This window comes from Hippoglossus stenolepis, chromosome 12 (genome assembly GCF_022539355.2).
Source record: "Hippoglossus stenolepis isolate QCI-W04-F060 chromosome 12, HSTE1.2, whole genome shotgun sequence".
NCBI lineage: Eukaryota > Metazoa > Chordata > Actinopteri > Pleuronectiformes > Pleuronectidae > Hippoglossus > Hippoglossus stenolepis.
In genome coordinates, this window is record NC_061494.1 from 5213589 (window position 1) to 5237269 (window position 23681).

The following is a 23681-nucleotide window of genomic DNA, read 5'->3' on the forward strand; positions in this document are numbered from 1 at the left end:
TGGGTGAACTATCCCTTTAATGCAGCTTTGACGGTAATACCGTGACTCGAAAAAAATATTAATAAGATATGTAACTTTTATTTCTTAGATCTAAAAAGAAATAACAGGAAATAAGTAATCATAGGTCATGAGTAAAGCCTTCTTGGAGTTAAAAGGAAAAAAATATTTTGTAGGTTTGATATGTAACTATTTCTTCTTAAATTATAAAAGAAATTAGAGGAAACAAGAAGGTTTTGATTCAACCCTCTTTGGGTAATTAAAAACATATCAGCATTGTATTTCAACAAGGACCCTGTTTGATTACAGATGTAATAACATGCTGAGCCAGAATTCTCCTAATGGCTTTCGACCTGCCTGAAATAATATGACTGCCATCAGTCGTTTGTACTTCCATGTGCTGCTTAAAGTGCTGCATCACTCACGCCTTCTGCTTACACTAATGACTACAGTTACATTACATTAATATGGTGTTTCTAAATGTTAATATGGAAGTACATGTGTCTGTGCACCTTGTGTGTTCACTACACACTGTCACACTAAATGCATATTTAACAGATACAGTGAAACACACACAAGACTAACAAATGCCACATTTGCAACTTCACAGTCACATCTATTGCTTGCTTGCCATTGTGTTAAAATAATAGTACAGTTCAGTAATATAGTTGAACAAATTATCCTTAGCTTTACCATAAAAATGTCAAGTATTTTCTGTAGTTGGCTCTTAGTTTCCTAAACAGAGACATGTTGTTCTGTATCTACTTCAATAGACTGTGAAATTTAACAGTATAATGAAATGAATTCAACAACTAGAATGGCACTCAGTGGCGTGCATACTTCTGCCAGGGCCCAGCAGTCACCTTGTGATACCACATCTAAATTCACTAGATCCAAATTACACACACTCATGAATATCACCCACCTTAACATGATCTGAGAGATCAATACAAATTTTGAAACACACCCTCACTCTCAACGTGTTAAAGAAAGTAACAAAAAAATTCTGGATCCATCCCGTGATCTGGACCTACACCATAATTAAACGTGTTCTATCCTGACCCATACCACATCTCTTCCTGGTAAACCATCAGGTAGTTTTTGCGTAATCCTGCTAACTAACATTCAGACAGACAAACAAAGATGAAAACATAATCTCCTTGGTGGAGGCAAATATCAAGATCAGCAGACTAAGATCACGACACTTATTGCTGTATATTCATGGGGATGGTTAGGAGACTGCTGGTAACCGTTGTAAACATTTAATGTTTAATGTAAACATAATGTAAAAAGTATATGTGTGTGTGTTTGGCACCTTTGTCTGGTTCTCTGTTCAGTCGACTGTGGAGAAGCTGGAGGGAAAAGTCTCGTGACACAGAGCTCAAGCTTTCCTTCCGCAGGATGGACAAGGATTCCAGTGGCAACTCCAGCAACTTTCTGTCTGCCAGCAACACCACACACTCCCCTGATTTTGTTGGTAGTTTATCTGCATGCACACACATACACAGAAAAGCAAATCGATTTTCACGTATTGTGTATTTTATGACAGTGTAACCATTATTTAGCTTAGAATGTTTAAGATCTGTGCTACGACAACAACCTTTAACTATTGGTCCACTTATGAAGTCCAACTATTTGGACTGTAATTAAATTGGGAACAGTTTACAGGAAGAATTATTACCATTATGCCAATTAAAGGTATTGAGCTATAGTGTTCGAACAAGCGACCATCTGTGTAAGTGATCATTTATAACATTAAAGCACATGGACAGCATCAACATTGGCTTTAGAGGGGATGAGCTGTGGCCTGCTTGAATAGAGACCTGCTGATGGGCAGCCAGATAGGAGTCCCAGCAGATGTTGGAATAGTGGTTCATGTAATTCACTGTAAAGATAACGACAAAGCCCGCAGGGTGACACTGACACATGCATGCCCACACCCACCATACTCTACCCTTACCTGAGTTTCCCTTATCTTCTTTATCTTTGGATTTGGTCATTTCAATACATGGCACTGATGCATCCTGGAGCCTGAGGCGGATAAGGACAGGTGGGGATCAGTAGGACTATAATGCCTGATGTCTTACAAGCACAAGATACAGGCAGATTGTGTAAGATGCAACAATGTGCAAGAGATCCAGACATCCAGCACTCGCTGTGTAAGCTTGCTGCATGCTGTTATTTTGAATATAGAGAGCAGGACACACCAGACAGGCCAACATTAAGAAAACCAGTCTCACTGGTACAAGCACTTAAATAGATGTTTCTCACAGTGGACATTTGTACCTGCCGCAGCGGTAAAGACAAGTTTAACTGGTGTCATCAATAATGTCTCTACCCTATTTAGGTCTACCAGTAAATGAGATAGAGTTATAGTTTATAATAACATTATATACAGTATTAAGTATTTACCAATATGTATCATCAAGTATAATTAATCTGCAGTTGTTCACGTTAGTGTTAAATGTCACTCTAGCAGGGTATTTCCTAATTCCATTGTCTTTTGTGTTTTATTGTTGATGGGTGTGATCTTATTGTTATATAGTCGATGTCTATATGGAAACAGTTTACATTCAAAGTATACGTTTCACTTTTACCAAGGCCATTTCTGTAACAGCCGGCAAGCCACCCAATAATATACCTAACTAAATCACCATATTACAGTGTTTGTACCCATTGGAAATTTACTCACAATATGTTGTGGAAAAAGAGTCAGGTATATAAATCAGTTATTATATTCATAATTTGTGCTACCTGTTTATTTATTAAGTAAAATTGACAACCCGAAACCTTCCTGGTTAAATTTTCATTACATAAGTTGAATAAATGAACAAGTTGTCTCTGTGTTGTACGGAATTGCATTGTACGACTGCAATCATTTGGTACAACAGACAATTAAATTTATGAATTATACTTCATCAGGAGATTAAGACTTGTGATCTGTACGTAATCTTTGAACCATAAATCCCACAATCATGAAAAAGCTGCAGACTTTTATACATAAAAGTTTCACCACTAAGAAAATGAAATGAACCTCATTGAGTCTTTGCAGTGGACAAACGGGGAATGTAATGACAAATACAGAACTTCACCTTAAACAAGAATCAAACTGTGCGAGCAGTGGTTTCAAATAATCCTCCATTTCTTGAACAATTTTGCAGAAGTGAGGCGCCAACTTTTCATCATCAGCAGTTTTCTATGAAAGGGGACAAAACAGAGAAAAATAATAATGATTGCAGTGGAAAGAGCTCATCTATCAGGCTTACAGTAGATAATGTGCAAAAAAATAAGAAATTGCATCGATCTCAACAAGACTTACCCGAGGAAGGAGGTGATGCTTCTCTGAGGCCTCCACTCTGCCCTCAGCACCGTGCCAAGCGGCTTCCTTCAGTGGGGCATGTGTCTTCTCCTGACCTAAAGCCCGAACCTGCTCCCTCAGTGCCAGCAGAGCCTGTGGGATGACTGACACCTTTGCCACTCTAGAGCACGCCAGGTTACCTGTAACAACAGGACCAACAAACAATGAGACATGTATACATACAGACACATACGAGTCCTGTAATTGATGGCTGCGAGCGCCTCCGCTGGTCTTCTCCAGCATTCATCCCCTCTTTTAGTTTTTTTTCTATTTTATGAATTTGTCCTCATTATCAAGCAATGAGTCTAGATATAGACTCATAACTGCTTATGTCAGATTATTCCCAGGAAAGGTCATGTGAGCAGGTGATACAATATGCTAAAACCCTGTGATGACTTGTGACAGCTGGTGTTCCGTTCCAGGCCGGTCGCACAGAGGTTTTTCTACATTTCACTGCTTTTTTTCCCCCTCTCTTCACATCTTCATGAAATCTGAATATTGTATCTGCCTCGCAGACAAATGTTACATGGGAATACTTAATTAATTTGGCTCCATTTATATGCCAACAACAATGCAGCGTTGTGTGTGTGATGACGACCATATTTCCTGGAGTAATGGGACAAATTAGATGCGGTAAAAAAAATACACAAAAGTAGTAAATGTCATGTATGAAATGGCACACAATTCTTATATAAGTAGGAGGCCTGACTGCACTTTGTAGGGGACCAAAAAATGAACAAGCACCAAACCTGTTAGCTGTGTCGTCTTTCCTTTTGGATTTTCTGGAGCTTTGGTCATCTCATAGAAAGCCCCATAAAGTTCAGACCTCAAATTGAAACACAGCAACATAAATTATTTAAAACTTGATGTGTATACTGTATGTTATGCTCCTCAAGTTACTCAATAACTTAGATTCAATCTGCATCCACAAACACAAATACTGCCATTTCAATTATTGGCCCTCTAGTGGCAGGTATACCACACAGCACTCCTCTTACTCCAGTTATGAAGGGAAGTAGACCTATGACTTATGTGCTCTTCGATCATTTACTCATGTCCCATGACACTGTCAGAGGCAGACAGGGGCAGAACGAATGGGAAGTAGTGAGAACAAACATAAATTTAAATGAGAAATTACCCATCTTCAGAGAGCTGAAGCAGCAGGATTTTCAGGTTGGATGGGAGCTCTGCGAGGATCTGTAGGTGTTTGGGATTAATGGTCAGCTGGCTGAAGGCCTGCGAACCAGAAGGTCATTTCAAGATCATTCACAAGTTTAAGGAAAGCATAAAAATGGTCCTTGATGTTTGATTTCAGAATTTAAGCCTGTTGCACAAGAAAGGTGCTGCCAGAGATAAGGTACATAGAGGAACAGAGGGATTTTAAATTTGAAATGTTTTCTGAAAAGAGTGAGCAATTATATTGCATTAAAAAAACTGTCAGTCAAAATATCTCGAAAGCATCACACATAAAATGATGACGTTTTAGTCAAGATCATGTTATCACATAAAATGTCAATCATCTTTTCATCTTAATCCTGAGGACCTAAATGCATCTGTTAATAACTAGAGTTAGAACGATCATTATAATCCTCATCATAAAATATATCAGTTACACTATCAAAATAATTGACTAACAAAAATATTTGATATTTTTTGTGATAACAGAATGTGACACACCTTCCTTTTAAAGGACGGCTAAATAACATTAACTCCTTCAGCGAATCTTCAGTAAAACTAAGTTAAACTCACCAGCATCAATGGCTCTTAAAATGCACAGTATCAACAGTATATCTCGTCACATAGTCCCACACACTGGCACGTGCATGAGAAACGTTCAAGCACAAGTACAGGATGTTTTTGGTTCCACTGCTCTGTGTGATTTTGGAATCACACAGTTGATGTGATTTTGGAATCACACAGTCCACTCAGAGCAAAGGCCATGACAGCACCAATATCATGTTCCCCATCAAGGGAATTCACCAAGGTGGGTATGACAGCATCCATAAATCATGAGTTGGGAGGTTTGTGACCCGGTACCTTGGAGAGGCTGTTAAGGGAGTCCTCTGCTCCCTTCAGCATGCTTCTGGGCCTCTCCTCCTGAGAGCCAAGCCGTTTCCTGCGGAGGTTGAGCAGAGCTGAGAGCTGGGACACGCTGGTGTCAGTGCAGGCAGAATTCAGGACTTCGGCCATCATAGCAACGGAGGAGCAGCTCTGGGAACAAGAGAAGAGAAGACGGATGAAGGGAGATAAAGGAGATAGCAGAAGAATGTAATAGCAGGAATTACAATCGGTGCACGATATCTTAAAGAATGCCATTAAGTAAGCTGAGATGATTTGTGGGTATTGATTGGCTGTGAAGTGCATAGAGCCACCTGTGCTATGCATGCAGAATGCACTATATGCAGAGCTTTCTGAGCACAACAGTGATAAGACTGACAGTGAAACATGTCATTTGTATACACTGCACACTCCAGACAGTACCTGGAAGTACAGGTGCTTAACTCAAAGATACACAAACTGTATGATCTGGTCCAGAATACCTGAAACAGGGCAAGATATTGGCCCGTCGCTGCAGGTTCCGTCTGGCCCTGACACTCCAACATGTTGATAGAGGCGTCAGCCAGGATGGAAGATGGCAGCTTATGTTGAAGACACAGGTCGATGGCTTCAGTGAGTGCTTTGGTGGCCTCTGCCAACAGCTGCTGGGCTTGTTGCCTTCTCTGCTGCTCAATTACGAGACAAACACATGCAGACAGATTAGACAGTATGACTGTACATTGTAAAAGTGTATGCAAGTAAGTCCACACGTGGTTGGGGTTTAACACAAAGACGGGGCTTTGTCTGAGTACAACTGACGTCAGAAGATATCCTTTTCATGTGTATAACTTAGACGGCTGAAGCCTCATATTAGCATCACTTAATCTTTACAAAGCATTTTTTGCACATAATGAGGACTGTCAGGTCTGATCGTTTCCTCTGGAATTATCTGAGCAGAGGAATACCTTTACAGCCTGTATAGACAAGAGGAAAGATTATAGTGAGCAGTTATTCTGGAAATATATGTATGGGCATGTGAGTATTGATTTACTATCCTTAAAATTTAAATTAAGGAAATAATAACTTTCTATAATCTTAACATTTGTGTCTTTGTATTAAATCGGATGTAAAAGTCAGAACAAATGGAGTATTCTTAACAGTTATTGTTTTTCTTTAACAGACTTAACTATGAGGCATTAGCTTAAATTAAGTTTCTGCCATAGTTTCAAAAATATTTTCAGCTGGATAGTTGCTGTTATTCATACTGTAGCTCTTACCTACTGCTGTGCATCTATTTAGTTTAATCAAACTGAAAGGACACTTAAACCTTGTGTCGGCGTGTGTTGTTTAACCCCAAACAGGAATTCATGCCAAACTTTTCCAGCCTTCGCTCACAGCATCAGTTTTCTGTTCTGCCCGGTTTTCATGATTAAATGCTTAGCTTTTATATTTGATATTTTAGAATAGTTTAACAGACACATAATAGTTTTCACATTTATAATTTATGTCTTTACATAAGGCTACAAACTTCAGCGCTATTTAAATGTATTTGTCTGGAAACAATCTGCTGATTGGCAGATTAAAACTGTCTGTGAAGGCATTTATCTCATTTTGATATGATTCAAATGGCATCGAGATATCAATAAAAACTTGTTACATTGAATCTGAATACAGACAGGCCAGACAAAACTCAATTTGACATCCTTAATAACTCAATCTAAAATGATTTGACATAAATAAAACATTGCCATTGTTCGGTTCTGAGGTGGACATTGGATCTCTCTACGTTTAACTTTGACAATGAGAACAATGAGAACACCCAGGGATCTACCACTGGGGGATTTGAGAGGTGAGATGAACCTCAAGATAAAGAGCTCAGATTAGACACGACTCAGGAGTGATGGGGTCACTTGTCAGGAGGTATGCACCTGCAGCTCAGCACTTTTGGCAGAGATCTTCCTTTGCTTCGTTCCGTCTTTCTCTTTCTCTGAATTCTCCTCCTCGACAGAAATGGTTTTCGGGTCAGACCAGGCCTCCTTCTGCACAAAGTTATTTCAAGATCACAGAACAATGTTAATTATTAGTATAAAATCCCCTCATGATCACAAACCATGAAGACTTAGGCTCTTAAAAGATGTAAGCAGACATCCATCTCTCTAATCACTTTAAGCCTCTGACACTGTGTAATCTTTGGTGTACATGTGCATGTTTCTGTCCGTAGTCCCCAAAAGGCCTGTGTGATATATTCACTGACTTCAGTGACTTCTATGACCATAATTAAAAGAGAATGCTTAACTGACTTTAGTGATTTCCTCTCTTGTGTTGGTTTTGTGAGGCAGCATGTGGTGCAGTGGTTAGCACTGCCACTGTAAGTGGGTTGTAGCCCCTCTTCCCACATTGGGATGTATTGACAAGGAAGTGCATCATCAACTACTGTTTCGTTGAAATAATGACTGACCGGTAAAGCCTCTCTGTTAATCAACATATTTCTTTAAAGAATAAACTTTCGACACAGTCACACTGTGGGAACTGGCCTAAACGTTTCACTATTAGTGAAAGACATGCAGACTGGGGTTAGGGTAACTGGAGACTCTAACTTGTCGATAGGTGTGGTTGTTTGACTCTTTATGTTGGACCTGGGATACGCTTGGCAGCTGGGATTGGCTCCAGCTCCCCCTGTACCCCTTTAAAGACTAAGCGGTATAGATTACGGATGGATGTCTCTTGAGTGTCTGGTTTCAATAGCTTACTTGTGGAGCCCAAACATACTGTATTTTAGTCAGACAATTTGCCGCAGGGATTACATTAACATGATTACATTAATATACAATATATTGTAGGGCAGCAGAGGCATTGACAAGCAAAGGGAGATCTAGGAAATCTTTGCTGCTTAAATAGACCGCCAACTTGGGAGGGTGTGTACGATAGAGGATTAGGCAGAGTGAGGTATATGATTAGAGCAGCGCAGCTCGAGTCAACTAGCTCGCAAGCATCACTCCGTATACACAAACATTATGTTTAAATTTATACATGAACATGTGTTGCCTACATGCTTGTGTTGGTCCCAGAGAGCACACAGATAAAGGGGGTCCTCCTGCACAGCCATCAGTCTCTGGTACTTTCCCATCAGACTCAGGTAGCGAGCTCTGGTCTCTGCGTTGTCCGAGGAGTTAGCGCTGACCGCAGCCAGCTGGCCCAGAGCCACCTGCCCCAGAGTACTGCCCACATGCACCCATTGCTGCGAAACACAAAGAGAACTAAGGTGAAATGAGGAGTGGATCACAAGCACTGTACCTCATGTGGAGACACAAACTTCTCTAATTTTGTTTGGAAAAAACTGATTGATGTTAAGGAATTGGCTGAACAGAAACTCATTTTGGAAGCAAATACAACCCTGGGTTTAATCCCGTTTTGGCAAGAATACGTTTTTCACCAGAAAGCTGTTATGAAAGCTGTTCAGACATAGCACTGTAAAATGGGAATGAGGAATAGTGAGACACAAAGTAAGTCCTCGAGTTTTAAGTGCTAGGCCCTGTGATATGAGGCAGAGGAAGACAGAGAAAGATGAAGAAAGGGAGAAAGCGAGAAAGAATGAAAGACAAAAAATGCAAGTGAGAGACAAAGAATGAGAATAAACAACAAAATCTGGCATATATCAACGTTATATAATTTATGGGACTGCATTTGTCATGTTCACAGCTCTGCAAGCCCATCTGACCCTAAACCATTAATATTAAATGAGCAATTTCAAATTTAGAGTTCTGGCTGATGCAAACATCTCATGTGTTGACTGGCAAAAAGCACAACAAGAGAGGAGGATATTGTTATATATCATATAATATATATATATATATATATATATATATATATATATATATATATATATATATATATATATATATATATACACCCAGTGACTGGAGTTTGTGTGGACTAACTGCTGTATATTGTTATTTGGGAAATCAAATCTTTATATCTGTATCAAAATTGCATTAGGAGAAATACATGCTTTATTAAATGCTGGATGAGATGATGTTCAGAAACTCTATTACTCTCTATTATTCAGCGCAGCAGCAGAGGTTTACAGCAGAGTACAGTGAGTGTACACTGGCCCGTGCACCTTGGCAACCTTTCAAACATTTTAGTCGCACTTGCTCTATCTGCCTCTCCAAAATCCAGAATATAATTATAAAATATAAAAATAGTCTGAATGAAAACAAAACGCTGTCTGGCCAAGTTAAACCCAAAACAGCAGTACAAGGCCTAAATGCTGCTTGATGCTGCATTTGTCTGGTTATGACTGTGATAATAATAATAACGATAATAATATTATAAAATAAAAAATAGCTTAGTGTTGCTTTGCATGTTAGCATCCCGCAGTGGCAGTAATACAAAACTCACCTGCACAGTCCTCTGACCTATAACAGGGAAAACTTCATCAAACTTTCAATTTATGTTTACTGAGGAGTTTGTTTTAATTTGTCTGGTCATGATGTGCTCGAGTGAACCACTTGAAAAAAAGAAATACTGCACACCTAGATGTGTTTGTAAGCTGTAAACTTAATTATAGGACTGTTCTTTGATGAAATACATTAATGCTGGTTTTAAAATCTTATTCATTACCAAATTTATTTAAAAAATCTACATTCATTGGTTGAACATGGTTCATAACGTCACCTAGTGGGCGCCCCCCCACACACACTGTTTGAACCTCTGGCTAAAACAGCCACCTGTGCCAGTGGTTCGAACAGCTCAGGACGACTGTGGTCTGTCAGGAAACTCTTTCTTCTTAATAACTTAGTTCTATCAAGATAATTAGAATGTCGTATGTGTGAGTGTGTATATGTTTTTTTAAGGTCTGTGTGTGTGTGTTTGTGTGTCTGTGTGCGACACTGGATTATTAAAACCTCAGCTAAAACTTAGGGGTAAAGTTACACTTGAAGCAAACTACAGGCCCACTGCTCTTATCTGATGTATTCCTATTTTTGATGCTCAGATTCATATCACAGGTTTACATCTATGTTTAGGATAACTGACATTCACTACAGCTATAAGAATTAATTTCATTCATGTGTGTTGATACAGTCAATGGTTGAAGTTTATGAGCCATGTTAATTTTAATGAAGAAATACATCATCTAATACATTGTTTGAACTGTAGTTGATTGTTAACAATGAAGTTCTATTGGGAATATAAATATTACTTGTGAGTAGAATAAATTGTAGTATTGTTGCTATTGGTGTTTGCTGATAATAAAAAGGCCAGTCTTATTTGAAGCAAAGATGCTGTATATTTAACATGCCAGGTGAGTTTTTACTTGAATAGATTAAGGATTTCTCATTTGGCCCAGGTTGCGTGCCTTACCTGTTGTACAGAGCCCGGCTCAGGTGTGAAGCGTGTGAACTCCTCCAGTGCTATCTCAGCAGGCGTCTTCCTCTCACGAGACAGAGCCTGGCATTTGTCCTCAGCACATCGCTCCTCCAGCATGGCCAGACAATATGCGGCCAGGACCAGCCGCAGGCGCAGCAGCCTCTGCATAGCTGCCAGCCAAATTCCAGGAGTCTGGGACAGAGAGCGCCAGCATGAGAACAAAAATACATAATAGTACGAACACACGCAGGTATTAGATCATTAAGTATATTGTAACAAAGATGTATGTTAGAATTATACATGCCACTATATATGAGCTATGGAACAAATTAATGTAAGTTTTTAAATGATAAAGAAAACTGCCTGTTAGGGTGCAGGAGGGGTTGGGATGATGAATTCACAAACAAATAGTGAGTTAAGTAAAACGTCTGATCAACTAATGTGAATTATTGCAAATTATAAATGTTGTGAATCACTAATTTAGACCACACAGATTTGAATGTTGAACAAAAGTTAGCCTGGCTCATGAAGATGAATTAATGAGCATGACTTCAGTGATTAGAGCTGTTTTCTCTCGTTCACAGGTTGCAGGTTGATGTCAGGATTTACTAAGGCACCAGCACCATCTGCTGAGAGCACACTGCTACGATCCAGCCTCCGGCCCGCAGAGTCACTACACCCACAGACGATTAAATCAAAAACTCCAATTGAGTTTTGATTAAAGAAAAAATAAACAAGGATCTGCAGCAGGTGTAAGAGTTGTTCCATCAATCTTTCCCCCATGATTCCATCAACATGTAATTTAAAGCTTTCAGTCAGTCCATCTCTGACACGGAGGCCCTCAGATAACCTCATCTGTATCAGCGCTTGTATAGTGCCTGGATAAAATATGATTCTGACACCCATCTGCTCTTGACAAGTTACAGTAATGGAGGTTTTATCTGTTTGTGTGAGGACATTGTCAAACTGCAGATACAAACAGTGACACACACCCATACAGACAGATATGTAGCCACATTATCACAAAGCCAAAACCCTCAGAATATGACATGACACATGAATGTGACACAAAAAAGGACATAATTACCTCAAAAATCTGCTTATTTGTGATTGAGTCAATTAAGACTCATGGAAATGTTGTAAATCAAATATGGAAATAAACACAACCGCAGCTTATCTCTCTCTTATATTAAAAATAATATTTTTACCAAATAGGATTAGGAGAGAACATCTTGCTATCTTTAACTGGCCAACGATTTTAGCCAAAATGTAACAGCTAGGGTGCAACAGCCAATTCAATGTTTTTCCACAATTAAATCAAGTTAAGTGGCTGTAAAGAGTTTAAGAGGGTAGATCACAGAAGTTTTATCAGATCATGTGAGAGATAAAAATACCTCCTTCCTATGGTTTTTGAGGAAGCATCATCACAATGAAAGATGGATTTGTTAAAGGGACCACATGTGCACGTTCTTTACCTCCTCCTGTGGGGGGAGCAGGCTCTGAGCATTCAGCACCACCTGCTCCTGCACGGTGACAGCTAGCTCCATTTGGGAGAGGCCATCGAGCAGGAAGCGCTGTTTCTCCTCTTTATCAGTTGTATGGTCGGATACAAGTCTGTTGAGGGATGAAGGTTGACGAAGACAGAGAACACAAAGTACTATTGTGTGAGACAGACAGGAAATCAGTCAAACACAGCTAACTTGTTTGGTTGATTTATGTGTGGATTTTCAAGAATGTATTTGTCAAAGCCCATCAAAAGGGATCTGAGTACACTTAAAACTGCTCTTACAAATGGTATACTGTTTGATATGCAGGAAATTCCAGGGCCCTACTGGCGAAAAACAGCACTACTAGTGAGCATTTTATTGACTGCCACAGTTGCCCCATAAGATTACACTGCAGCTACTGCCCCCATGTTGCTGCAAAGAAATTTGTAAGTACCGTTCATTTACACACAAACATTTATAAACATAGGGCCCAGGTTGAAAAATACAAAATAAAATGAAGTAATTCTGGTGACTTTACCTCACACCGTGTGCGTACTCTGCATGTGCCTCTGCTGCCTGTTTTTTATAGTTGAGTTTAGTGAAACTGCTGGCACACTCTCTGAGCGTATCACAGGCAGTCCTGAGCATCAGGACCACCTCGCTGCAGAGCGTCTCTCCAGGTTCACCACCACCAACAGCACGAATACATTCCATGGCACCTCTGGAGCACAACACGTTGCATTAGATCAAGATTATAATGTAGATTATTTGAGTTTGGTTGGCAATTATAGACAGTTACACGCTGTACGATGTGAAGAGGAGGTTCCCCAATGTGCAAACTGGGGTTTATTAAAATCATGGATAATATATCATTATAGAAATGCTTTAATAAAGCCTCAGCATCTCTGGTTTTTGGCATTTTCTTTACAAAATGATGGTGACTTTAAGCGTCAGTTGAGTCACTTTGTTTTTGACATTTATTTGTGTGGAGAAATCTAAAGCTGTTGTCAAATATTTGCTGTAAATTGTGTAGAAAGATTTTCCGCCAAAACTGTATAGCTTAAATGTTCTTAAACATCTTAATAAAACACAACACAGCATTAAACAAGAAAAGACAGGCAGGTTTGGAGTTACCTCATCTCCAATGAAGTGATTAAGAAGGTGAGCTTCGACACTCTGTTAACCTGCTGCTCCGACATCTGCTTCAGAGCTCCACAGCTTTGATCTGTAATCTTTGTAACCTGATCAACCTGTGGATGAAATAGAGGCACAATAAATGGGGATTCATTTCAAAACAAGGTAACTGCAATGTAGAGGGTTAAGGTTAGAAGGTGTTTTTTTGTTTTATACCTTGGTTTGTGCATCCTGGTGTCTCTGCCCTGCTACAGCTCTAACCTTGTTGAGGGCTAGTTGGTACCAGAACTCTTCATCCCCACCGAGGGCTTGGTCGTCGTCCAGCAGGATCAGAGCTTTGGCATGGTTCTGCTCTTCACAAGCCAAAGAGGCCAGACTGAGCAAACATCTTGCCATTGCTTTCTGATCCCCAGACTTCTAAACAGAGAATTTGAAAAGCGTCATAATAGAGAGAGAGAGTATCTGTATCAACAGCATATTACAGGGTAACAGTTCAATAACTAACATGGCATCATTGCAGATGTAATATTGTTTCAGTCTAATATGAAATTAGAGTTTTGTTTTTTTGTACTGTGTACTTCTTCTCTTTCAACTCACGCTTGCCATAAAGTGAGCCTCTGCCAGGAGCTGCCTGGCTGGTTGACAGAGCCCCATGCTGAGAAGAACCTCAGCTTTGTCCAGCCAAATGTCCTGAGCACACATGTTCATTCTCTGTCGCCCAGGACTGACACGTTCATCCATCTTAGCTTCCTGAAAAATTCAATTGTTGATGCATTGGATAGACACAAGGTATACACACACAACATCCAGCACAAAGCTGTTAACACAAATGCAAACCAACAAACACAGCAACACAATGTGATAAAAAGAGTACAACAGGACAAATATCTCTCTTATGTTCTCTGCTAAAAGCTTGTAGTGTTACGGTGTTAAGGTTTATGAGATGAGAGCTGTCCACTGCGATATGAAATTCACACCATTAAGTGATAACACGCATTCCAGGTTTATGAGAGAAGCGATTATACTGTCATTAAAGAAATATATTAATCTGCCATCACTCATTACTTTAAGTAGAACTTAAGAGCATGCAGTAAATTTCCTTAGACAATATAAACTTCAGTTAGTCACTTGTGGGCACTTGCCAATCATCTTAAGATGTAATAAAACTAGAGTTAATTAAACGTTGTAAATCCTTGTAAATGTGCAGCCTTTGGTGCAAAATAAAAACCTACATTTATTTTACGAGCATACACTGACCTGATTGTGAGCTTTGAAATATACTTCCCTCTCTTTTGAGAAAGCAATCGTTTTGTGGCACCTGAAAATAAAGAATATGATATGACATGATTAAGGGGTATTAAAGAAATATGTAAGGACATGAAATCTTTATAACTGAGTTGACTCACTCCATCTGCTCTTTTTCCTGGACTCTGCACAAATCCGGGAACTTCTCCTGATATGGTGAATGTGTCTCCAAGCCCAGCTGAAAACACGTCCTCAGAATTCTGATTAAGGGAATAAACAACACCAGGAAATGAACAAAGTCAATATGCAACAGGATTTCTGCACTCAACTAATCTTGCCACAGGTTGATGGTTGTCAGTCCGTCAGGTTTCTGTGGTTCCCTGGGTGTTATCAGCTGACTTTAGTCAAATCATTGTCTCACAGTGGTACATAATTTAGATAAAATGCATTGGAAACAGTCTGACATATAAAGAAACTGTTTAGTATTGCACTTTATTCAATTGTAAGACTCGCAATGTACATATGTAAAAATGAGCAAAATATACCCCTGACAGATTGTTTGGAAAATTGTTTTGTGTGTTAAGTTATAATAGTTATAGTGTTATAAGTAACCCGTGTAACATCTTTTAAGATATACGACTATTATATTACTAAACTTATATTACTGAATTGAAGTGACTCCGTGCCTCTGGCCTCAGATCGAGATGAGGAATATAGACTATAGAAGTCTGGTAAGGTCACTTCTTTCTCACCTCATTCTTGAAGTCTTCAGCCCCTATTGACACTGACTCAAATGACATCACTTAAGGCAGCTAAACAGTATTTGTACAAATCCCTCAACAACACCTGTGAACAGTTGTTTAATATCCAAGGAGTTCCTGATAAATGCCATTTGTTCACCTGAGTCGGTAAACATAGCAGAGGCTCCTGTTATCCAGAAGGTCATGAGCTGTGACCTCAGCTAGATGCAGTATGGGCAGCGTCATGTGATCCAGCGAGAGCGAGTGAAGCTCTTTTTCCAGCAGGTTGAGATAAAACAAGCTTTGAGTCTGCAGACAAACAAATACAAGAAAAATATATTGTTACCATTTCATGTTTTCAGTAAACGGCCTATGATTGCTATTGAAATCCAATCCCTGTACTTCCATTTAATTTTGGAGGAATAGAGACCAATAGTAATTCATCACATATTCAATTCAGAATATTGGGATTTCAAGCTTTTCCAGCATTTTAATGTGAACAACAAACATCAATAAGTGCATCTGCTTTTGACCAGGAAATGAAACTTTCTTGAAGTGACATTTATACCGAAGCCATTTCTTGTTATGTTGAAGACAGACTGAAAATCCGAGACAGTACCATTGAAAGTAAACAGTTATGACATAGAGATATGTGAGGGAGAGGAGGTGCTCGCCTGCTTTGTGATGCACTGTGTATTGATACAGTCCGGGTGACTGTCGGTTCTGAATATCTGCCTGGTGTGGTCCGGGCAGCTGTAGCGAGCCCAGTCCTTCGGCGAGGAAGGAATTGCCTGAACCGGGGAGCCAGGTTTAGCTCTCTCCTCTGCAGGGGTTGTCTGGTTAGAGAGTGACACATAGAATTGATATCATATTGTTATTTGTACTATTGTATAGTCAGCCTTTAAAATAGAGCACATTCAATTTTGTTTAGTAAATAGTTATCAAGAATTTGTAATGCCTCAAATATATTTTATTCAATAATACCCACAATTTCACATTTACAATGTTCCGTCATGTAGTATCAAGCACCATGTGGTAATCTTAACCTCCTGGTTGGACAGCGTTAGGCTGCATAACAGTTATTGTTATGGTCTGTCTCAATTTCAGGACCTTCCTGATTGCCTAGCCCCTCCCACCTCATCTAAGAATTGGCCTTACCTGTTTGGAGCCTATATAACCTGTATGGTTTCAAAATGGCCGTCTCTCTCTCCACAGCTTTGCTTTGTTTCATTTGGTCTGTGTACGAGTTAGGGCCTTTGTTCATCTTGTAGGTAATCTACAGCAGCATCTTTATTTTTCCTCACATCTAACACTCCCACTACACAACTTTTAACAGGCTCATTATGTCTGTGTTTTCTTGTTTTGAGTTATCTTTATAAGATAGATAGATAGATAAATACTTTATTGATCCCAAGGGGAAACTTAGGATCTGTAAAAATAAGAATGAATTTATTTAGTTTATTAAAATGATTACTTTGTGACCTGCCTTTTTTTGCTACTGCTCCTGAACAAGCCGAGCAAGTACTCTTCATGTCATTTATAAAAAATTTAGTACGTTTTTTTTTTTTTTATCATAAAGACAGAGAGGCTAAACAATGGCTTACAACTAGAGTCAAATATCTGCATTATTCGTCAAAAGTAAAGACCAACTTTTGTACGCCAAACGCTCTTTGTGTAAACTGTAAATCATCCGAATCTGAGCTGTATGACCTACTTCTTTTCCATCTTTCACTTTTACAACTTTCTTGCTCTTGTCTTTGACCTTTTTAGATCCATTAGGCTGCTGTGGCGGACTCTTTGCCCTGGAACTGGAAACCCCAGCCATGGAAACCTGCAGTAAAATAAAGCAATGCAACATACATGCACATTCAATACTAATCTCAAATATTGCTTGCATTTGGAGACGGTAGTATTTGACTGATAGGAGACTATACCGTCCATATTTGAAGCACAAAGGTGTAGGCTCTGAGCAGGTTAAGCTGGTGCTCAGGTGACGACCTGTCCGTCATGACAGCGAGCAGAGTGTGTGCTCGCACCAAACAGTCCAGCCATCGCATATCCTTCAGATTGGACAGATTTTGCGTGAACAAGCCCTCGACTGCAAACAGAGGCTCACATTCCACTTCACTCAAACCCTTCGTTTTGGACACGTTGTCTAGAGGAAGGATGTACATGTACATATATCATTCACTGCAACGAATAATTTTAGGAGACAACAAGACAAATACAGACAATTAAAACCATTAAAACACAAACAGTATCTCTGTAAAATCTTTACTTTTTGTTTGACGTGGATGTCAAATTAGTCTCTTAGAGGATTTCAATGGACTCATAGCACAAGACTGAAAACAGATTGCTCTGCTGTTTGTCAGGTGAACCTCTGGACAATATTTGCTTGTTTTATTGTTTACTCAGGGAACAGTTTGAAATAAAAAAGAAACAACAATCACTGAATTGCATTTCAAGCTGTGGCAGCTGGATCATACGTTATTCCCTTTTGACTAACACAGTGTAAAAAAATCAAGGATTCCATGAATTAAAGTGCACATGTGCAACCGCACAAAAGCTGAACCCATATGGCGAAGGACCCGTGAGATTTCTGTGTTTCATGCTCGCATGTATGCCTTGAGGTGGATCTTCTACACTTTAGAGTGCACCGTCTTATAATTAACAAACCTAACCAGTCATTCATGATACAATGAACAAGATGAATCCTACCTGCTTCTTCTGCCTGTTCAGGTTCCAGCTGTAGCATGATATCTATGGCCGACTGAACCTGGTGTTGGGCATCGGCTTTGGGAAAGTTGTGACAGTGCAGCCACTCTCCAAACTCAAGTAAAAGGTTGACCTTCTGCCACTGAGTCTCTGAGCTCTGCATCAGAAACACACAAATCTATCAAAGTAGCCTCTTTTGATATTTTGACTTTGTTTGTACATGTGTTCACTACTCATGAGTGAGTCGAGACAATTTTCTACTCTGTAGTATTTAACCAACCAACTCTATAACCTTTCCAGGAGCTCTGGGTTCTCTTAATCACGTCACAGATGCCACCAAACCTAAACCTTTACTTCTAATGTTGTATTATAAAGCTCAAACTAAACTTAGCCCCAGTTGTGAGGTGTTACAAGGATTCATATTTTCACTCTCGTGCAACCATTTTGTTGTAATGACACCCAGGCTCCACAAGGTGGCGCTTGAGCCTCAGGTTCATTCTTGTGTGTCCTTAAAGCGAAAAGGGGCCACACAGAAAATCAAATGATGGATTTAATTACCACAATTCTACTCATATGAAAGATTCCAACATGATCTATCTGCAATCATCTGCTGATGGAGCAGCTTTTGGTAGTGATGTAAAAATGGTGGCAGAATAGATGTATTACCTGGAGAGATGTGATGGCTTTCTGGTAGCCGGTCAGCTGCTGGGTTATATTGACAGCACACAGTGCCACCTGATGCCACATAGATGAATGGCACTGCTCTCCTTCATCTTGAAGCTTCTCCATGTCCGTCAGAACGCTTTCTCCGAGTCGTGCTTTCACCAGTACGCGACTTTTCAGCAGAGGTCTGGTAACACACAGGAGGACAATATGATTTCCTTTTGTATTTCCGTCGTTCTACCTTTTACAGATCTTGTCATAGCTTTTCCTCTTGCTCACAGGCTGTGTTTTGTGGGAGGCATGTCTCTTTCAGCTTTGTCCAGCAGCTGCAGACCACTTTTCCAGTCACTTTTATCAGCACGGATTTGGAGCAACAGACTGTAAATGGCTGATCTCAGGCTTAGGTCCTCTTCATCTACTCATAGAGACACATATACAGATACACAAAAATACATGTTGAAAAGATTGATTTGTAATCCAATGGAAGCAATTATATCACGTGTGTATGTGTATGTATGCATCAATGTAAATCTTAGAAATCCAAAGATCAAAATAAAATATCCAAAGGTAAATATCTTTGGGCTTAAAGTTCTCAATATAAAAAAAGGGCTCAATACTTTTTTGCTGTCAATAATTTACAGTAGAGATAAAGAGCAAACCAAACAGGAAGCCATTTCTGAGGGGTAAGGGTTCTTTCCGTTCTTTCACAGCTCACCTGTTCCTTCATGTTTAGAACTCCCAGGAGGACGTGTTGTCAAGGTGAGCAGGCCTTTCCCTGCGACCTGTTTCTGAAATAGAAAAAGGGGAAGGGTTTAAACTTGAGTGGCTGGCAGAGTGATAGAAAAGGGTTGGTGGTGATGGTGGTGGTGGAAAAATGGTCGTACTCCAAGCTCACTGATCTAGAAGACAAATTGCTTTCTGACCTCGGCCTGTATATGACCCTGCCCCCTGTACCTCCCCATCCACATCCATAGCCTGCAACATTACTGCTTTCAACTATCTGGCTGAGGCAGTTTTTTCTGGTCTTCACACTTTCCCACATAGAAAAAAAGACACCGCTGCATGTAATAAATCAGGCTTCTCCCCCTGCTTACTGTGGATCACAGCACTGCTGGAGAAACCTGTCAAGTTAGAAGCATCGTTCTAAAATCCCTCATAAGCTGCCTTTAATTATGGATTTCTAACTTATTTTTCAGCTGAACAAGTGTTTATCCCCCTGGCTGTCCAAAGGCAGCGATGAGATGTTTTTTCACTCTCTAGAGCACCTACAGTCTCCATACTGTAGTACCCTCAAGAAGAATTTTAATCGATTTCATCATCAGCGAAAGATAACAGAGCATGTTTAATAACCCTGCCATATATTGTACTATATGTGATAGCAAGCAAACCACGAAATATAAATAATTAGAATAGGAAAAAAAAAGTTCTTGCTGTTGATCAATTCTTGTTTTGCTCACTTACTTTTCATTTTGTTGCTAGTATACTTTAGGCTGAATCTGTGTCCTGTCAGCAGTTGGCCTGGCTAAAGATTTAAGTTTTTTGAAAAGACTTTCTGTGGTTTCCTTTGTTGCTGTACTGTTTTACTGCAAGAAATGCAAAACGGTATTTGTATACTCTCCAACAGTTGAGCCAGGTGCTTAGATGACAAATGCAGTGAAGGAAAAATACCTGCACAGTGGATTAAAACTCCCAAAACCTGTAATCTCAGTTTTAAATTACTAAAATATTCATATATATTTAAATATTATAGTGGCAAATATTATACCATTTCCATTTTCTGTATCAGGAGAGTAATTGTTGTCGACTCCCTTGGCTGACTACAACAGGATGTCATTGTTTTTGTCCCCTTATACACGGAACTATGTCCTGTACCTTGGGAGTCATTTTTCTGATGAAGACCTGGGAGAGTACAAACGATCTTCAAAGGATTTTTTTCTTGTCTTAATCTTAATAGCAGTTAATAGACTGCTCAAAGATGACACCAACACAGGATTTATATGGATGAATGTGCCAGTAAAAGGTACATTGCAAAATATGCAAAAGTATAATACTTTTGCATATTTGGTAGCGGTATGGACCACAGCCTTCAGGATCTCCTCCAAGGGATTCTGGAGGTGTCGTCTTCCCTCAGGAGTCTGTGTCAGGGGGACACAAGCGTTCCAGTAATGTCTGGCGGCTGTGACACACAATGTTGGATTCTCAGCCTTTTCCGCAAAGCTGTGGACAAGAGAAACGGCAGAAACAGATAAAAAAAATTGCAATAAGAGCAGATTATGAGGATGTTTTTAAGGAAAACAAAAATGAACTAGTGACTGCACCTGACGCTGGAAAGAAGCACCTTCATGGCGTCTCTGTAGGTGTGTAGATCTCCATTGGACACATCGACTAAACTCAGACCCCTAAAACAGGCTGCACTGCTCAGCATCTCATTCACTGCAGTCAGGTCATACCTATGGGTGAAATAATATTCAAAAGCTGTCATTCACCTGTCCAGTTAACTCATTAATCAACCAAAATGTTAAACTGACATAGAGAAACATGAGACTTTGCTACTTCACTCAAACTTTGCAGCTAGAAAAAGGGACATGTATGAAAAATGGCAGTTTTTTATCAACTGCAGTACTCTTGATTATGCACAAGATGTCACCTGCCCCTCAGAGAGCTTTGGAAGCAAAAATGTCAACTGCTTTTCACACATCCACTTCAAATGCAGTGCCTCTCTCACAAATTAGACCAAAAAGACTGATCTGCCAAGGTACTTCTAATATTGTCAGGTTTCCTTTAAATGGTATGTACTCATTCAAACACACTTACAGAGCACAGGGCATAGTGTTGAGGATCTTTGCTGCGGCTTCCTCCAGCTGCAGAGCGCTCTTGCTGCAGCACAACACCAAGCTGTGGTCCTTGGCATAGTGACAGAAGGCAGCCAGCTGGCTCCACACCTGCAACTCAACCACAGCATCCGTCCAGCTGCATTCTGACGCCATGCTCACCAGCTAGAGGTAAGGAGACAGGAGAAAGGGGAGGGGAGGAAAAATTGAGTTGGCGAGGGAAAAAGGAAGGAGGATGGGAGGCAGCGCAAAGACATAAGGAGATTGAGTGTGGGAAAAGAGAGGAGGAAATGTTGAGAGGGAAAAGATATGATGAGAGAGAGGGTGGGAAAAGATGTGAAAAGAAGGATGGTGGGGGAAAGAGGGGATGGAGGTGGGGAGGGATGGAAAAGACGGGAGGGAAAAGGGAGATAAATCAGGGGGAAAGAAATTAATACATTCAGGGATGGCAGAACACAGGAAGTATGAATGAAGAGGGGAAAAGGCAAAAGGTGATGAAACAAATGTGAAAAGATGAAGAAAGGATTGGCGAGGGAAAAGACAAGGGGAAGTAAATAAAGGAAAGAAGACACACAGGGGTAGAGTAAGAAAAAAAGTGAGGGCGAGCAAGGGGAAAAGACACCATAGGCAGGGAGGAAGGGAGTAGAGGAACGAGTAGGAGGCAGAAGAACATAAAAAGGAAAGGATAAGACATGGAGAGCAAAGTATAGGGAGTGATGGAAAAAAGAAAAAGTTAAAAGCAGTGGAAGGAGCGAATGAAAATGAGGAGAAAGAGAGGAGGGGGAAACAATCCAAAGGGAGATGGATGGAGGAGACAGAGTGAAAAATATAGGTGTGGAAAAATGCCAAAGGGCCTTGAATGTCAGAGAGAGTAATTCTCAGCAGGAAGAAAAAAAAAATCACATCACATATATCAAAAGAAACTCTGACAACCCTTATCCGATTAAAACATGGCTATCGAGGGAGCTATGGCTATATTTGAAGGAATTGACACATAATGAGATGCAGATGGATTTGGAAAAGCTCATGGGTCATCTCAGCATCTGCGGCTACCATCTGGTCCACAGCTACAGTAGGAAAACAGGAGCGGAGGAGTACATACTGTTTGGAGACAGGGAGCCGAGAACTCCATATGCCCCGGGTTCCTATTGCGCTGGAGCATCTCCACTCCGACCAGCACGCGCGTCATCGCCGACACTCCTTCATTCACACACTGCAAATGGGGGAGAGAACAATGCACACTGAGTATTTCCGCGAGTACAAACACAGTCCCTTAAGTTTAATTATAGAAAAGCCATATACATGTATAACTATTTGCTTATAAATTATACATAAACCTCCAGAACGATTATCAAATCATGTGTCCCAAATATTGCAGGGCTAGCCTCGTTGATAATGTATGACTTCCCATTGTGTAGGAAATGAGTTGATGATTTATTGATTGCAGCGGAGATTCATATATACATTTCTTAATCTGCATGGCAAGAAAAAAAAACTCATTAGGTTGCGACTTAAAGCTCATCAGGCTAAAGGGACTAATGTAGGGCAGGAGACGTGTGGCTGACAAATGACCATGGGATTATGGCGACTAATCAAATGGTATGTTAAACTGCATACGTGCTTCCTGTCACTGTGAAGCAGTACAGTCGGGAGTCATGACATCCCCATGATGAGCACAGACCCAATGCACACAATGCCATAATGTGGATATGGCGTAAGTAACACCTACAGCGTCAAGAAGATTAATTAAAATGTCAGGCAGCATAAGCCTACAATATCTTAAGCACATTATACAAGAACTGTGAGTAGACCACAATACAGGATCCATGATGACATGATTATGTTGTGACACTGAGCCGCACAGTTGTCGCAGCAAGGATTTAACCTCCTCTACATGTCCGCCTCTACGAGTAAAAAAAGAATAAATGTAAATGTATGGAAGTAGCTTCGTAGTACTTTGTAATATTGTAAGTATTTTTGATGTCTTGTTGTTATTTGAAACCGATTTTGTTTAACTTTTTCATCATTGTTTCACAGCAAATGTAGTGATGCAGTGAGTACAGATATCACACATGTTAAAGGGACAGTTCACCCAAAAATAAGA

The 23681-nt window shown here is 40.0% G+C and overlaps 1 protein-coding gene across 1 annotated transcript in view; it reads right to left on the reverse strand.

Annotated features, from left to right (window-relative positions):
* The window catches only part of LOC118118645 (cilia- and flagella-associated protein 46), a 56148-nt gene that overhangs the window by 10895 nt on the left and 21572 nt on the right, over positions 1–23681 (reverse strand). Inside the window, exons 20-49 of the mRNA XM_047342386.1 lie at positions 22680–22790; positions 21561–21742; positions 21065–21196; positions 20798–20963; positions 19462–19534; positions 19026–19161; positions 18750–18933; positions 18087–18240; positions 17303–17523; positions 17083–17199; positions 16043–16204; positions 15529–15677; positions 14790–14888; positions 14641–14701; positions 13981–14133; positions 13600–13800; positions 13384–13499; positions 12788–12970; positions 12238–12376; positions 10757–10954; positions 8442–8630; positions 7321–7431; positions 5896–6078; positions 5393–5566; positions 4494–4591; positions 4105–4181; positions 3317–3495; positions 3090–3193; positions 1958–2028; positions 1313–1483 (exon numbers count right to left, since the gene is read on the reverse strand). Of these exons, the coding sequence (XP_047198342.1) occupies positions 1313–1483; positions 1958–2028; positions 3090–3193; positions 3317–3495; positions 4105–4181; positions 4494–4591; positions 5393–5566; positions 5896–6078; positions 7321–7431; positions 8442–8630; positions 10757–10954; positions 12238–12376; positions 12788–12970; positions 13384–13499; positions 13600–13800; positions 13981–14133; positions 14641–14701; positions 14790–14888; positions 15529–15677; positions 16043–16204; positions 17083–17199; positions 17303–17523; positions 18087–18240; positions 18750–18933; positions 19026–19161; positions 19462–19534; positions 20798–20963; positions 21065–21196; positions 21561–21742; positions 22680–22790 (4294 nt within the window). The remainder of the gene's footprint in view (positions 1–1312; positions 1484–1957; positions 2029–3089; positions 3194–3316; positions 3496–4104; positions 4182–4493; positions 4592–5392; positions 5567–5895; positions 6079–7320; positions 7432–8441; positions 8631–10756; positions 10955–12237; positions 12377–12787; positions 12971–13383; positions 13500–13599; positions 13801–13980; positions 14134–14640; positions 14702–14789; positions 14889–15528; positions 15678–16042; positions 16205–17082; positions 17200–17302; positions 17524–18086; positions 18241–18749; positions 18934–19025; positions 19162–19461; positions 19535–20797; positions 20964–21064; positions 21197–21560; positions 21743–22679; positions 22791–23681) is intronic.